This window comes from Rhinoderma darwinii, chromosome 4 (genome assembly GCF_050947455.1).
Source record: "Rhinoderma darwinii isolate aRhiDar2 chromosome 4, aRhiDar2.hap1, whole genome shotgun sequence".
NCBI lineage: Eukaryota > Metazoa > Chordata > Amphibia > Anura > Rhinodermatidae > Rhinoderma > Rhinoderma darwinii.
Window position 1 is genome coordinate 348390582 of NC_134690.1, and position 14832 is coordinate 348405413.

The window sequence follows — 14832 nt, forward strand, 5'->3', positions numbered from 1 at the left end:
CCTCAAGCCTCACTTCAGCTGCGCCCTCCCCTACCATTAACATCAGTAAACCTCAACCTCCGATGCACCGATAGGTATAACAATTCTGTCTCAAACAATGTGAAACTTAAAATAACATGAGTCTCCTTCCATCACCGCCTGGGCATCTCCCTTCAATCCGGAGAAGAAGAGGTGAGACCCCTCCTGATACTCCTGTTTCTGGAACGTCCCCTGCGAGGCAGTCCATCCCTGTGTGTCTGGCTATCACCATTGTTGTCTTTGGACAAGCTTTCCACAAATTTAGCCGCCTCCCCTGGAGAAGAAAACGATTCCACCCCACCACCGGGTTCGAAGATCCTGAGAATGGCGGGAAACATCAAAGAGAACCGAATGCGTTTCTGGACCAGTAGAGAGCACACCGTGCTAAAAGCCCGCCGCTTACGTGTAACCTCAGCCGAGTAATCTCCAAACATTAAGATTCTGCTGCCTCGCACTCTCACTTGTGCCGATGACCTTCGGTAGGCCTGTAACACATTCGTTTTATCCACATAGTCCAGGTACTTCACAATGACTGGTCGCAGTCGTGCTGGGGCGCCATCTTGGGTCACACTTCGCATCGGTCCCACTCTATGAGCTCTCTCCGCTCTCAGCGGGGCTGGCAATCCCAGCGCCTGAGGCAACTCCACCGCACACAACTTTAGCAGCTGGCCTGCTGGTATAGACTCTGGGAGCTCAATAATACGTAAATTGCTCCTCCTCGAGCGATTCTCCAGGTCATCCACTTTATCAACCAGCTGTAGATTGCAAGCTATCACCTTCTTCACCTCCTCCTGTGTTCCCGCTTGCTCATCCTCCAATAAACTGAACCGTTGTTCCAAATCGTTAATTCGTTCCGCCTGAGCTGAAACATCCGACTGAATTTGGTGCAATAATTTCGACACCGTCGCCTCCAGAGAAGCTGTGATATCTGGGGCTATAAGTTTCGCTACTTCCCTGGCCAAGACTCGACATGAAATGTTCATATTGTGAAACATAGTCTCAGGCTCACCTTCTTCCACTTCTGGCTGCACCAGAGGAGGTTGTGATGCCGAGCGCGAGCTCGTACTCCTCGTGTTCCTGGCCGGCTCAGGCGCCATTTTCCCCAGCGGCAGCATGTCGTCAGTCTGCAGGGCCTGTGATTTTAATCCTGGGGTCCCGGTTTTCACCAGATATCTCTCCATACGCCGGAGAGAAGCCTGTACGTAGGGTTGTCGGCCAGCAGCCTCAGGTCAGGTATCAAAGCCTCGGGACCCCGGTTTTTGAGTCGGGTTAACGGAGCTCTCCTTACTCGCGTCTACTCATGTGCGCGCCGGACCTGCTGTACTGTTTATACAGACAATACAGGAAGCAAATGGTACTGAGCTGCAATACCAGGCACAGCCACTACAAAATGCAAAGCGCTGTGCCTGGTAAACAAAGGGGAGGCAGCGCTCTTTGGAGCACCGTGGCCCATTCAGTCAGCTGATCGGCCGTGGTTACCCCTTTAAAACCCCTTTAACATAAAATGTGCAATCTTTCGGTATACTATTCGAAGGATTCGGGACCATTTTTAGTGGCGCCCCTAAATAAAAGTGTCTATCTGGTCACAGATGCCTATTCAGTTTAACTAGTTGGTGACCGCTCATAGGTGTTTTTACAAGCGGCCACTAACGGGCTTTATTCCGATGCAGTAGTCTTTTTTACGACGCTGCATCGGAATAAATGAACACCGCCAGGAGCAGTTAAATCTCCCTGCTCTCAGCTACCGGAGGAAGCTGAGAGCTGGGAGCAGACATGCTTGAGCGGGCGGGATCGATATCTGTATCGATCCCGCACGTTTAACCCCTCAGATGCAGTGCTCAATAGGGTGTCAGTGGTTTCTATAGCAGCCGGGGGCCTAACAAAGACCCCCAGGTCTGCCTCCGGTTGTTGCCTGTTAGGCCATGCCAGAGGCATGGCCTAACAGATGCCTGTCCATTTGATACTGACAGACAGTAATACACTGCAACAATTCTGTATTGCAGTGTATTATAAAAGCGATCAGATGATCGCATAGTGAAATCCCCTAGTGGGAATAGAAAAAAAGTTAGTTTTTTATAATAAATATCCCAAGTAAAAAAATAAAAATTAAACCCGCTTTTTTCCCCTTACAAGATGCTTTATTATGAAAAAAACATTACACATTTGGTATCGCCGTGCCCGTAACTACCCACCTATAAAGCTATTACATTACGCAATCAAACAGTTGGACCTTCAAGTCACCTAATGGAACGAAAAAAAAGTGTAAAAAAAGTAAAAATAAAATGTTCAAGTAATAAAAATAAAACACAATCGCCCGTTATCCCTTTTATGAAGTCCTTTTATTATTGGAAAAATAAACCATACATATTTGGTATCGCCGCATCCGTAACGGCCTGAACTATAAAAATATTATGTTTGTCTCGTACAGTTAATGGCGTAAAAAAAACAACATATAAACATTGCCAGAATTGTTTTTTTGGTCACGGTCTTCCATAAATGTAAATAAAGTGTTCAAAAAGTCGCATGTATTCAGAAATGGTACCTATAAAAACTATAGCTAGGCGTGAAAGAAAACAAGCCCTCATACAGCGCCGCTGCCGAAAAAAATGAAAAAGTTATGGCTCTTAGGCCTTATTCACACGAACGTAGTTCACAGTCGTGATACGCATGGACCTATGTAACGCAATGGAGCCGTTCAGAAGGTCTGTGATTTTCACGCAGCGTGTGTCTGCTGCGTAAAACTCACGACGTCCTTTATTTGGCCGTTTTTTGCGCAAAACGGCTCTTGGAAAGCGACAATGCAAAAACAAATAATTTAAGTTCATAAGTGTTTTTATTGTGCAAAAGTCGTAAAGCATAAAAGACCTCTACATATGTGGTGTCGTACGACCAATAGAATGAAGGTAGTTATTTACACCGCACAGTGAACGGTATGACTTTAACCCCTTAAGGACACGGCCAATTTTAGCCTTGAGGATAGAGCAATTTTTTTGACATTTCCCTCTTTGCATCCCGACGCTCATAACGCTTTTATTTTTTGTACGACGTAGTTGTATGAGACTTTGTTTTTTGCGGGACGAGTTGTACTTTATGTACATACCATTTTTTGGTACAAATACATTATCGTTTAATTTCTATAAATTTTTAATTAGATTAAAATGCAAAAAAAAGGAGTTGCGCAGCAGTTTTAATATTTTTTTTTTTACACCATACACCGATCATAATAAATAATGGTATACATTTGTAGTACAGGTTGTTACGGTCGTGGCGATACCAAATATGTCTATAGTTCATGTTTTGGGACTTATATTTAAAAAAGTTGATTTATTATAAAAAATTTGTATTTCTGTGTATTTTATTTACTTTTTATTTATTTATTTACCATTATTTTTTTTTTACATTCATTTAACTTTTTTTTTAATCCCATAAAGGGATTTATCATTTTTGATTTTTATTTTGTAACTGCAATGTACTGGCATAGATCTATATGCCAGTACATTAGCCTGTTACTGATCGTACACAGGCAGTTGTTAGGGCACACCTCAGTATGCCCTAACAGGAAATATGTTCAGACAGCCCTGGGGTCCTTCACTGGACCCTGGGCTGTCTGGCCATACGAGTTGTGGGCTTTGATCGCGTCACAGTAATTTTCTGTGATGCGATCAATGTGCAGTCCCCTCTCCTTGAACGCCGCGATCAGCTGTCATCGCGGCGTTCAAAGGGTTAACAGCGGAGAGAAGATGTTTCTCTCCTCTCCGCTGTCAGAGCGGGGCCGTGGCTGTGTATTACAGCCGTTGCCCCGCTCTCGATCGCGCGCGCAGGGACGGCTGTCACACAGGACGAGTATGCTTGTCCTAATGCGCGAAGTGCTCGCCCCTCAGGAAGAGCATACTCGTCCTGTGTCGGCAACCAGTTAAAACCCATAGAACAATGTTGGAAATTCAGGTTTTTTTTCCATCCCCCCCCCCCAAAAAAAGTTCATAAAAGTTAATAAAAAAATTATATGTACTCAAGTGGTGCCATTAAAAAGTACAACTAATCGCGCAAAAAACAATCCTCATACAGCTATGTCGTCGGAGAAAATAAAAACTTTATAGCTCTTTGAATGCGACTATAGAAAAACGAAGAAAATGGCTTGGTCGTTGGGCCTAAAATAGGCTGGTCACTAAGGGGTTAACACATAAAGTGAAATATCAGATTTGAAAAATAAGGCTCTGTCAGGAAGGTCAAAAGTGGCCACAGCGGGAAGGGGTTAAGGTCTAAAATAGGCTGCTCATTAATGGGTTAAAGTATGTGTAGTCATAACCACAGAAGTGTCAAGCAATGGGTGTTGTTTTGGGAGTACAATGACTATTGGGAGTTTTGAAGACGACTAATTTTGGTGTGAATATTTGAATGTTCTTGTATTTATTCTATTATTCAGCGATCCCTGAGGAGGTAAAACCTAAATTTGTGAATGGGAAGAAGAAATATGGCCGACGTACACATCCTGAGCGTGAAGCTGCTGAAAATGAGGCCAACAAATATTTGCATGACAAGGACCAGAGGAAAAGTCAGCTGAGACGGTCGTCCTCATTGGAGAGTGTAGAGGTGGGAATAATTTATTGTAGGTGAATTCAGGACGCAGCCGGTTTTATTTCTTGGGATATCTGCTACTAATCCTAGAAGTATTTATTTATTTAATTAAATGTTTTTTAGATATTTAAAAGTTTGACAATTTAAATTTTTTATTTCCTTTTATTAAGAAAAGAACACAGTGAGTACATGATAACACAAAATACTGACCAAATGCATAACCATAAGATTCATGAAATGAGTGATATCAGATATGTTGGTGACTGCACTAATAATAAATTGCCAGTGCCATACTTCCAATCCCTAAAGAAGAACTCCAGTTAAAGGGGCTTTCCCACAAAACAATGTATCCCCTATCAACAGGATAGGGGATACATGTGTGATCGCTGGTGGTCCGACCGCTGGGACCACCAGCAAAGAGGAGAATGGGGGACCAAAGAGCCCCCGCCGTGCTCAATGACAATGGAGCGCTGGTGCGCATTCTTGGTCATCAATTCGCTGTCTCCGGCAACTCCATAGAAATGAATGGAGCGCTGGTCGAGCATGCGCACCAGAGCTCCATTCTCATGGAGCACTAAGCGGATTTTCGGTCCCCCCATTCTCTTCATCGCTGGGGGTCCCAGCGGTTGGACCCCTAGCGATCACAACGGCGCACGAATCTGTGAATAAAGCCCCTAACAGAGCGTCCGACGCATATGTGAACAGGGTCTTAGAGGCGGGAGTTGCCTGAAGAAGCACTCTTATTTGCAACCTGAATAGTTTTACTTTGGGTAATGGAATGGACCCATGGTGTTATAGGGCCTGTTACTTTCAACTAAGTGAAACTATAGTATATGAGCCCCATTGTGTTGGGATGCTCACTCTTTGGAAAATGGCATATGAATTGGATGAGGAACATGTATATATATGTGTATATATATATATATATATGTGTATGTTCCTCATATATAAATAGATGATTCTAATTATTTTTTTTTTAAATATCAAACCGCAATACTTTGGCTAGAATATATTTACTTTCCATATACCCAGAAGCAATTAAAATGAATCTGCCTGTTAAGTGGTACATTTTAGGCCCTGTTAACACAGTTTTTTTGCAGGCGGAAAAATCTGCTTCAAAATTCCTTCAGGAATTTTGGGGCAGATTTTGACCTGCTTGCACTCTGTTTGCCGCGTTTTTCGTGGCGTTCTTCGGCCGCAGCCATTGAGCGCAGCGAGCAAAAACAATGTCAATGGGAGGTCAGAGATAGAAAGGGCATAACGCTTTTTCCAGTGAGCGTTTTTTCCGCTCGCGGGGAAAAAAGCTCCTCTGACACCCATTGAAATCCAATGGAAGATTTCCCCGTCAAACGCGCCAAAAAACTTTGAACAGGGCCTTATTGCATTAGGAGATTTTTCAAAGGTTTCTCTTGCAGAAAATTACTTAATGTTTTACCTATGGAGAAAAAAAATGCAATTTATACATGCCATCATTTTCTGTGTGTAACGATGTTGGCGGTGTACCCTACATGTTGCGTGTTTTGGATGCAGAATATTTTCATAGATTCCGCAGTGGAAATCTCCACAAAATATGCGATGGTCCTTCTGCAAGTAAAAATGCTGAAAAATCTATGCCTTCAGAACGTTTTTAGTGTGTGTGTGTGTGGTGTGGTGTGTGTGTGTGGGGTGTGTGTGGGGTGTGTGTGTGGTTGGTGTGTGGTTACTGGTTTGCAGAATATGCATAACATATTTAGTGTGAAAGCATCTACCAGATGGCAGCAGTGGTGTCCATACTAGTTTGGGCATAATGCCTAATCTTATTTATTTCATTTACTTACATAGCGCCAACATATTACGCAGCGCTGCACAGAGGTCCCCTCTTTTTTACTGTCCCCATCGGGGCTCACAATCTAAATTCCCTATTGGTATGTTTTTGGGGTGTGGGACGAAACCGGAGTACCCGGAGGAAACCCACGCAAACAGGGAGAACATACAAACTCCATTGCAGATTTGAACCCAGGACCCCAGCGCCACAAGGCAACAGTGTTAACCACTGAGCCACTGTGCTGCCCTAATCTGTAAATATATAATAATTGTAGCTTTTTTATTAGTTAAATGTAACCATTAATCCTCTCACAAGCCAGGAGATTGAGCCAAGATGGATAACCACATAAGACTTCTAAATATAAAGACATTAGTAATAATATTTTGGCCTTCAAGGGGTTTTCTCATAATGATTATTATTCACCTATCCACAGGAAAGGTGATCGACTCCCACTGATCAGACGTCTAACCCCCCCGGCAGCCCTGTAGAAAATGAATGGAGCGGTGGCCAAGCATGCGCAGTACCGCTCTGTTCACATCGGGCCCTCTGGGACGCCCGTTCTCTGGATCTGAGGGGCTCCTAGAAGTTGGATCCCCACCAATCAGACATATGTTACCTATCCTGTGGATAGGTGATAAATGATAATCATGAGAGAACCCCTTTAATAATGAAGGAATTTTTTTTTCATTATCACATTCCTAGAGCCACAACTCCTTTTTTTTATTTTGTTTAACATAGCTGTGTGAGGGCTTTTTTTATGGGGGGTTGGGAAAAAAATCAGCAATTCCGCTTTTCTTCTTTGCATTTTAAAGTTACACCATTTACCGTGTGGTATAAATAACGTAATAACTTTATTTTCTGGGTCGGTACATCTATGGCGACCGCAAATTCTGACGTTGTTTTTCATTTTAGTTTTTACAGTATTCACGGTTCCGGCTAAATATCATGATAGTTTTATAATTCATGATGTTACGGATATGGCGATACCAATGATGTGTAGCTTTTTTCCGTTACATTTTTTTAGCAAAATATAAATAAAGCCTTTTTTAACCCCTTAAGGACACGGCCAATTTTAGCCTTGAGGACAGAGCAATTTTTTTTACATTTCCCTCTTTGCATCCCGACGCTCATAACGCTTTTATTTTTTGTACGACGTAGTTGTATGAGACTTTGTTTTTTGCGGGACGAGTTGTACTTTATGTACGTACCATTTTTTGGTCCAAATACATTATCGTTTAATTTCTATAAATTTTTAATTAGATTAAAATGCAGAAAAAAAAGCAGTTGCGCAGCAGTTTTAATATTATTTTTTTTACACCATACACCGATCATCATAAATAATGTTATACATTTGTTGTACAGGTTGTTACGGTCGTGGCGATACCAAATATGTCTATATTATTTCATGTTTTGGGACTTATATTTTAAAAAGTTGATTTATTATAAAAAATGTGTATTTCTGTGTATTTTATTTACTTTTTATTTATTTATTTACCATTATTTTTTTTTTACATTCATTTAACTTTTTTTTTTAATCCCATAAAGGGATTTATCATTTTGATTTTTATTTTGTAACTGTAATGTACTGGCATATATCTATATGCTAGTACATTAGCCTGTTACTGATCGTACACAGGCAGTTGTTAGGGCATACCTCAGTATGCCCTAACAACAGGAAATATGTTCAGACAGCCCTGGGGTCCTTCACTGGACCCTGGGCTGTCTGGCCATACGAGTTGTTGGCTTTGATCGCGTCACAGTTATTTTCTGTGACGCGATCAATGTGCAGTCCCCTCTCCTTGAACGCCGCGATCAGCTGTCATCGCGGCGTTCAAAGGGTTAACAGCGAAGAGAAGATGTTTCTCTCCTCTTCGCTGTCAGAGCGGGGCCGTGGCTGTGTATTACAGCCGTTGCCCCGCTCTCGATCGCGCGCACAGACGCGCGCAGGGACGGCTGTCACACAGGACGAGTATGCTCGTCCTAATGCGCGAAGTGCTCGCCGCTCAGGACGAGCATACTCGTCCTGTGTCGGCAACCAGTTAAGGCTAAATAATTTTATTTTTCATTTTTTATATGTACGCTTTTATTTTATTTTTGATTTAGTACCTTTATGAGCCCTCACTATACGTGTGTTTTTTTTTTTTTTGTTTTTTTTAAATGCACTGCAACACTTCTGTATTGCTGTGTATTATGCCTGTCTAAAAGGTCGCATGGCATAATAGGCATACACTGTTGGTAGATCTGGGGGCTGATGGGGTGACAGAGGGAGCCCCCGCCCTCTAAAACCACTTAACAGGTTAAACGGCTGGGATCGAAGGTAACTGATCCCGGCTGTTAGATCAGGAGCCCTGCTGTCACTAGACAGTCTGGCACCCGCTTTACCCAGCACGGAACACCCATGCCTAGCATATGACAGCACCAAAAAAGGCGACACACTGGCAGAAGTACCTTTAATGACCACCGTAAGAAGGCGTATTGGCGGTCATTATGGGGTTGGAAATGGTACTAGAACTGCACATGTACCATGTTTTTTTGCATGAGGATTTCATGATCAACGAGGAAAATAAATATCTGACCACAACTGAAACCTCTAGCACATGCTACAATTATGAAACCGTGAAGCGGTTAAACTGCACTTCAATAGTGACAGTTATGCAGTTTTTTTTTCTTTTCATCAGAAAAACCACACTGAAAATTTGCAAAGTGCCTACAGTATGTGAATACTGCTTTATAGATCTCTTATTTTTGCTCGTCTGTCCTTCTGACACCTATATATTTTTTTGTTATCTATAGGTGCTAAATGAAATAGGATTTTTGCTGTTTTACTGTATTCACTTTCCCTAAGTGATCACTTTAAATATTGTATTTTCAGTGATTCCCTACTATAATAAAATTATGGGCTTTTGTTTCCCCTGGACTTTACAAAACGCAACTTGCCCTAAAAACAAGTGTCCGACCATATTGGATTATTCTTATGTACCACAAAAAATGGAGGTAATGCATATGGTGACGTTACTTTTTAACTATTACTTGTCCAAATAGCTTTACATTAGTCTCAATCTCTACTTAATACAGTCTACTTAAATGGAAACTTGTAAAAAAAAGTTACTCATTTTAATTTATACGTAAGGGATAATCTAAAGTCCAAACTATGTTCTAAACGGGACCAAAATGCTAAGCAACAAACTGGAAGCTGACACCATAAAATCTCCGCTCTTAAATCTGGCTTTGTCACTTAGCATACACAAGAAGGACTAGTAACACATAGTAGCTCACGCCAACAGCACTACTGGTACCGCTTGACAGATAGCGAGAGCAGGACACAGGAGCTGTACAGGCCCTCTGCCAGTGTATGGTTATTAGTAGGTGACGAACGTGTACTTTTTCTTTTATATTTGATATTGTTTATATAAAATCGCTTCTGTTACAAATGTGGTGTCTTCGGTGGCAAGATTGTATTGGAAACTGATACTTTTTTTTTTTTTACCCTTAAACACTGCAAGAAGGTCTGGATTTTTCAGGATAGTCTCCAATCAATGGCAAGTGCCAGGACTAGACAACCAGGGTATGCACAGTAGTTGCAGGTCTGACAGTATGCAGATGTAGACTTGCGTAGCCATCGTTGTTGTTTAGATAGTCAGTCATAGCCAAGGGTAACTGCAGAGGTGGCAAAGCAGGAGGCAGATATGTATATGGGGGCTGGAGCTAAAAGGACTGACTAAGTGGAGAAAAATTGGATGAGCTAGAATCTAAGGAATGGGATCGGCGTCCGGACAGGATATAAACGATAACGCAGGAGAGGGATAAAGTCTGCAGCATATACTGAAGCTCCGGCAAGGACGTTATTCGGCCAGGTTGGTTGGCATAGCAACATAGCCAGGGTGAAGTCACAGAGGTAGTGTAGCAGCAGAAAGAAGTAATGTGATTTAGTTGGTGGCTGTGCTCGGAAGACTACAACCTACTTTAAGTGTTTTATTCCCTCCATTTAGGGACACTTATTTTCATAGTTTAAAAACCAAAAACTTTCGACTAGACAAGCCCCACAACACAGAAGAGTACTGTTGGGTCAATCCTCCTTTCCTTTCCTTGGCCCATTAGTGAGTAGGTTGCATCATCTGCTATACAAATTTACTCATCAGTGGACAGAAGCGTCGTCTCTCGATCTGTGTCAAGTGCAGCCAATGGGCCTTATGTTTGAGAAGTGGCCTTGTTGCCCATAACAACCAATTGGAATCCAGGATTAAACCCTCCGCGCACCACAACGTACCATTACGTCCTGGTGCAGGGGGTGATGTATGGAGCGTGCTTACGTGCTGTGCGTGCTCCATACGCTGCGGGTGTCGGCAGTGTTTTACAGCTAAAACCCGGGACTAACGGCCAGGAACAGCGATCGCGATGGTGGGGTCATGATGGCTGTCGTGGCAGCCCAGGGGCCTAATGAAGGACCACACGACTTCATTCACCCTGCCTCTGTTAAGCCCTGTCTGGGCTCGTCGGGGGAACAATCGTGGCGCCGCCAGCGATCGCTGTGATTGCTCAGTCAGTAGTGACTGACCAATCACCGTATTGCAGCATGGTTACCGGGCTAAAAGAGCCGGGTAGCCAAGTACGGCGGCCGGTTAGGCCCCGCCCGGAGGCGGGGCTTAAAAAAAACTTCCGGCCGCAGATGAAAGATGGCGACGGGCTCAGAAGCTGAGCCTGCGCCATCAGCCTGAGGGCGGATTTACACAAACGTGCTATACGTCCGTGCAACCCGCGTGGTTTTCACGCGGGTTGCACGGACCTATGCAAGTCTATGGGGCAGTGCAGACTGTCAGAGTTTTGCACAGCGTGAGTCCGCTGCGTAAAACTCGCGACACGTTCTATATTTCAGCGTTTTCGCGCATCACGCACCCATTGAAGTCAATGGGTGTGTGAAAATCACGCGCACCCCATGGAAGCACTTCCGTGGGACGCGCGTTATTCGCGCAACAGCAGTAAAAGGATGAATGTAAACAGAAAAGCACCACGTGCTTTTCTGTTTACAAACATCCAAACGGAGTGTCATAATGATGGCGGCTGCATGAAAAGCACGCAGCTGCGCATCCATATGAACATGACACACAGAGCTGTCACGCACCTGCCACGCGCGCAAAACGCAGCGTTTTTTGCGCGCGCAAAACGCACACGTTCGTGTAAATCCGCCCTAAGGGTGTCAGCTGTATGATATAGCTGACATCCTGCTGTAACAGCAGGGAACGGAGCTAGCTCCGCTCCCTGCCATTAACCCCTTAGATGCCGCAATCGCGGCATCTTAGTGGTTTCAAGGAGATCGGCATCGCTGCGATGTGTTCGCACAGATGCCGATCGTTGCTATGGGAATCGAGGCCAACAGTGGTTTCTTGGTCTGCCACGTACGGAAGCCTATTAGGCCCCTCCCAGAGGTGGAGTCTAATAGGCTTGCTGTCAGTGAATAGCTGACGCCTCTAATGCAATGCATTGCATTACATGGGTACTGCAATGTATTAGAATAAAGATGAGGTGCAGGTCTTCAAGTCCCCTAGTGGGACAAAAAAAGTTAGCTAAAGTGTAACAATTAAAGTTCTAAGTTAAACATTAAAAACTGCCTTTATTCCCTAGAATGTCTTTTATTATAGGAAAAAAAATAAAAACGTTAAAGTACACATGTTTGGTATCACTGTGTCCACAACAACCCAAACTATAAAACTGTTATTTTTCCCGCACAGCAAAGAAAATAAATCAAAAACAATGCCAGAATCGCTTTTTTTTATTTTTGGTCACCTTCCCTTTTTAAGTATAAAATAAAAAGTGATCAAAAAGTCGCACATACCGCAAATTAATACCAACACTAAAACCCGTCCCGCAAAAAACAAGCCCTTACACAGCCTTGTCAACGCAAAAATAAAAAAGTGATTTTTTTTTTTTTTTGTGCGCAGACGCTGCAAAACATAACAGAACTATATACATTTGGTATCGCCGTAATTGTACCGACCCGCAGAATAAAGTAAAGTTGTCATTTATAGCGCACAGTGAACACTGTAAAAAACAAACAAAAAAAAACATTGGCAGAATTTATGGTTTTGGTCACTTTGCTTGCCAAAAAAATGGAATAAAAACTGATCAAAAAATTGCGTGTACCCAAAAATGGTACGAATGAAAACTACAGATTGTCTTGCAACAAATAAACCCGCACGCAGCTCCGGTGAAGAAAAAATAAAGTTATGTGTCTCAGAATATGGCGATGAAAAATATGCAGAATGTTCCAAAAGCGGATAAGATTAGGCACCATTTATCAGTGCGGCACTGGCCACACACCTATGCATTATTTATTTACCCCATTATTACACCCTCTTATTATGCCCTGATGTACCCCGCACAGATTACATATGCCCCACATTATAAACTGAAATACCAGTAAAACCACAAACAGAACAACTGCCAAGCAAAATCTGCACTCCGAAAACCAAATGTCACTCCCTCCCTTCTGAACCCTACAGTGTGCCCAAACACCAGTTTACGTCCACATATATGGCATTGCGATACTCGGGAGAACTGGCTTAACAGTTTGAGATATTTGTCTTCAGTGGCACAAACTGGGCACAACATATTGTGCGCTAAATTCGCATATCAGTGGAAAATTGCAATTTTCACTTTGCACCATCCACTTGGCACTAATTTCTAATGTAGAATCACCTGTGGGGGTCAAAATCACTACACCCCTTAAAATGCCCTAAGGGGGTGTAGTTTCCAATATGGGGGTCACTACTTGGGGGTTTGTTTTATTATTTGACTTCAAGGCCCTGGAATTGTGGGCCAATGCTGTGAAAATCACCAAAATAGGCCTCAAATGCGCATAGTGCTCTTCACTTCTGAGCCCTGTCTTGTCCAGGCAAATGATAAATGCCTTGAGGGGTGCAGTTTCCAAAATGGAGTCACTTCTTGGGGCTTCCATTGTACTCTGGTACCTCAGGGATTTTGCATATGCGACATGGTGGCCAAAAACCAATACAGCAAAATCTGCATGCCAAATAACGATCCTGCCATTCTGAGCCCTGCCGTGTTTCCAAACAGCCGTTTATGCCACATGTGTGGTATTGCCGTAATCGGGAGAAATTGCTTTACTAATGTTGGGGTGCTTTTTCTCCAGTATCCCTTGTGAAAATAAAGACATTCTACAATTTAAGGGAACAAAATGTAGATTTTGATTTTCACTACCTAATTCCAATAAGTACTGCAAAAGACCAGTGGGGTTTAAATGCTCACTATACCCATAGATAGATTCCTTGAGGGGTGTAGTTTCCCAAATGGGGTCACTTTTGGGGAGTTTCCACTGTTTTGGCCTCTCGTGGGCTTTGCAAATTAAACATGGCACCTGAAAAACAATCTTGCAAAATTTGAGCTTCAAATGGCACTCCTTCCTTTCTGAGTCCTGCCGTGGGTCCGAACAGCAGTTTATTACCACATATGGGGTATTGCCGTACTCAGAAAAGTTTGGTTTACAAATGTTGGCGTTCTTTTTCTCCTTTATTTATTTTGAAAATGGGAAATGGGAGTAAAGATGACATTTTATTAGAAAAAAAACTTAGATTTTCATTTGCACTGCCTAATTACACTAAATTCCGCAAAATACCTGTGGGGTCAAAATGCTCACTATACCCCATGATAAATTCCTTGAGGGGTGTCGTTTGCCAAGGGGTGTCGTTTTTTAGGGTGTTTTCTTTGTTTTGGCCCCACAAGATCTCTCCAAACCCGACATGGTGCCTAAAATATATTCTAATAAAAATAAGGCCCCAATATCCACTAGGTTCTCCTTTTTGCTTCTGAGGCCTGTATTTCCGTCCAGAAGCACGCTAGGGCCACATGTGGGTTATTTCTAAAAACTGCAGAATCTGGGCAATGCATTTGATTTTCGTTTCTCTGGTAAAACCTTCTGTGGTACAGACCAAAATGGATTAAAACTGATTTTCTGCAAAAAAAAAAAAAAAAAGACAATTTTAAATTTCCCCTTTAATTTGCTTTATTTCTTGTGAAACTCCTAAAGGGTTAATACACTTTCTAAATGCTGTTTTGACTACTTTGAGGGGTTCAGTTTTTAAAATGGGGTGATTTATAGGGGGTTTATATTATATAAGACCCTCAAAACCAGTTCAGAATGGAACCGTTCCCTTAAATAAGGCTTTTGAAATTTTCTTGGAAATGTGAGAAATTGGTGCTAAAGTTTTAAGCCTTGTAACGTCTTAGAAAAATAAAAGGACATGCAAACATAAAGTAGACATATGGGAAATGTGAAATAGTAGCTATTTTGTGTGGACATTTAAATTTTAAAAAATGCTAATTTTTGCAATTTTTCTCAGTTTTGGCGTTTTTCATAAATAAACACTGAATGTGTTGACCAAATTTTACCACTAACTTAAAGTCCAATGTGTCACGAGAAA

General features: G+C 42.4%; 1 protein-coding gene across 5 annotated transcripts in view; it reads left to right on the top strand.

The window, feature by feature from the left end:
- The window catches only part of NINL (ninein like), a 116312-nt gene that overhangs the window by 39089 nt on the left and 62391 nt on the right, over window positions 1–14832 (top strand). For all 5 annotated transcript variants that reach the window (XM_075862929.1, XM_075862924.1, XM_075862928.1 and 2 more), the window contains exon 4: window positions 4442–4608. In XM_075862929.1, coding sequence (XP_075719044.1) covers window positions 4442–4608 — 167 coding nt within the window. The remainder of the gene's footprint in view (window positions 1–4441; window positions 4609–14832) is intronic.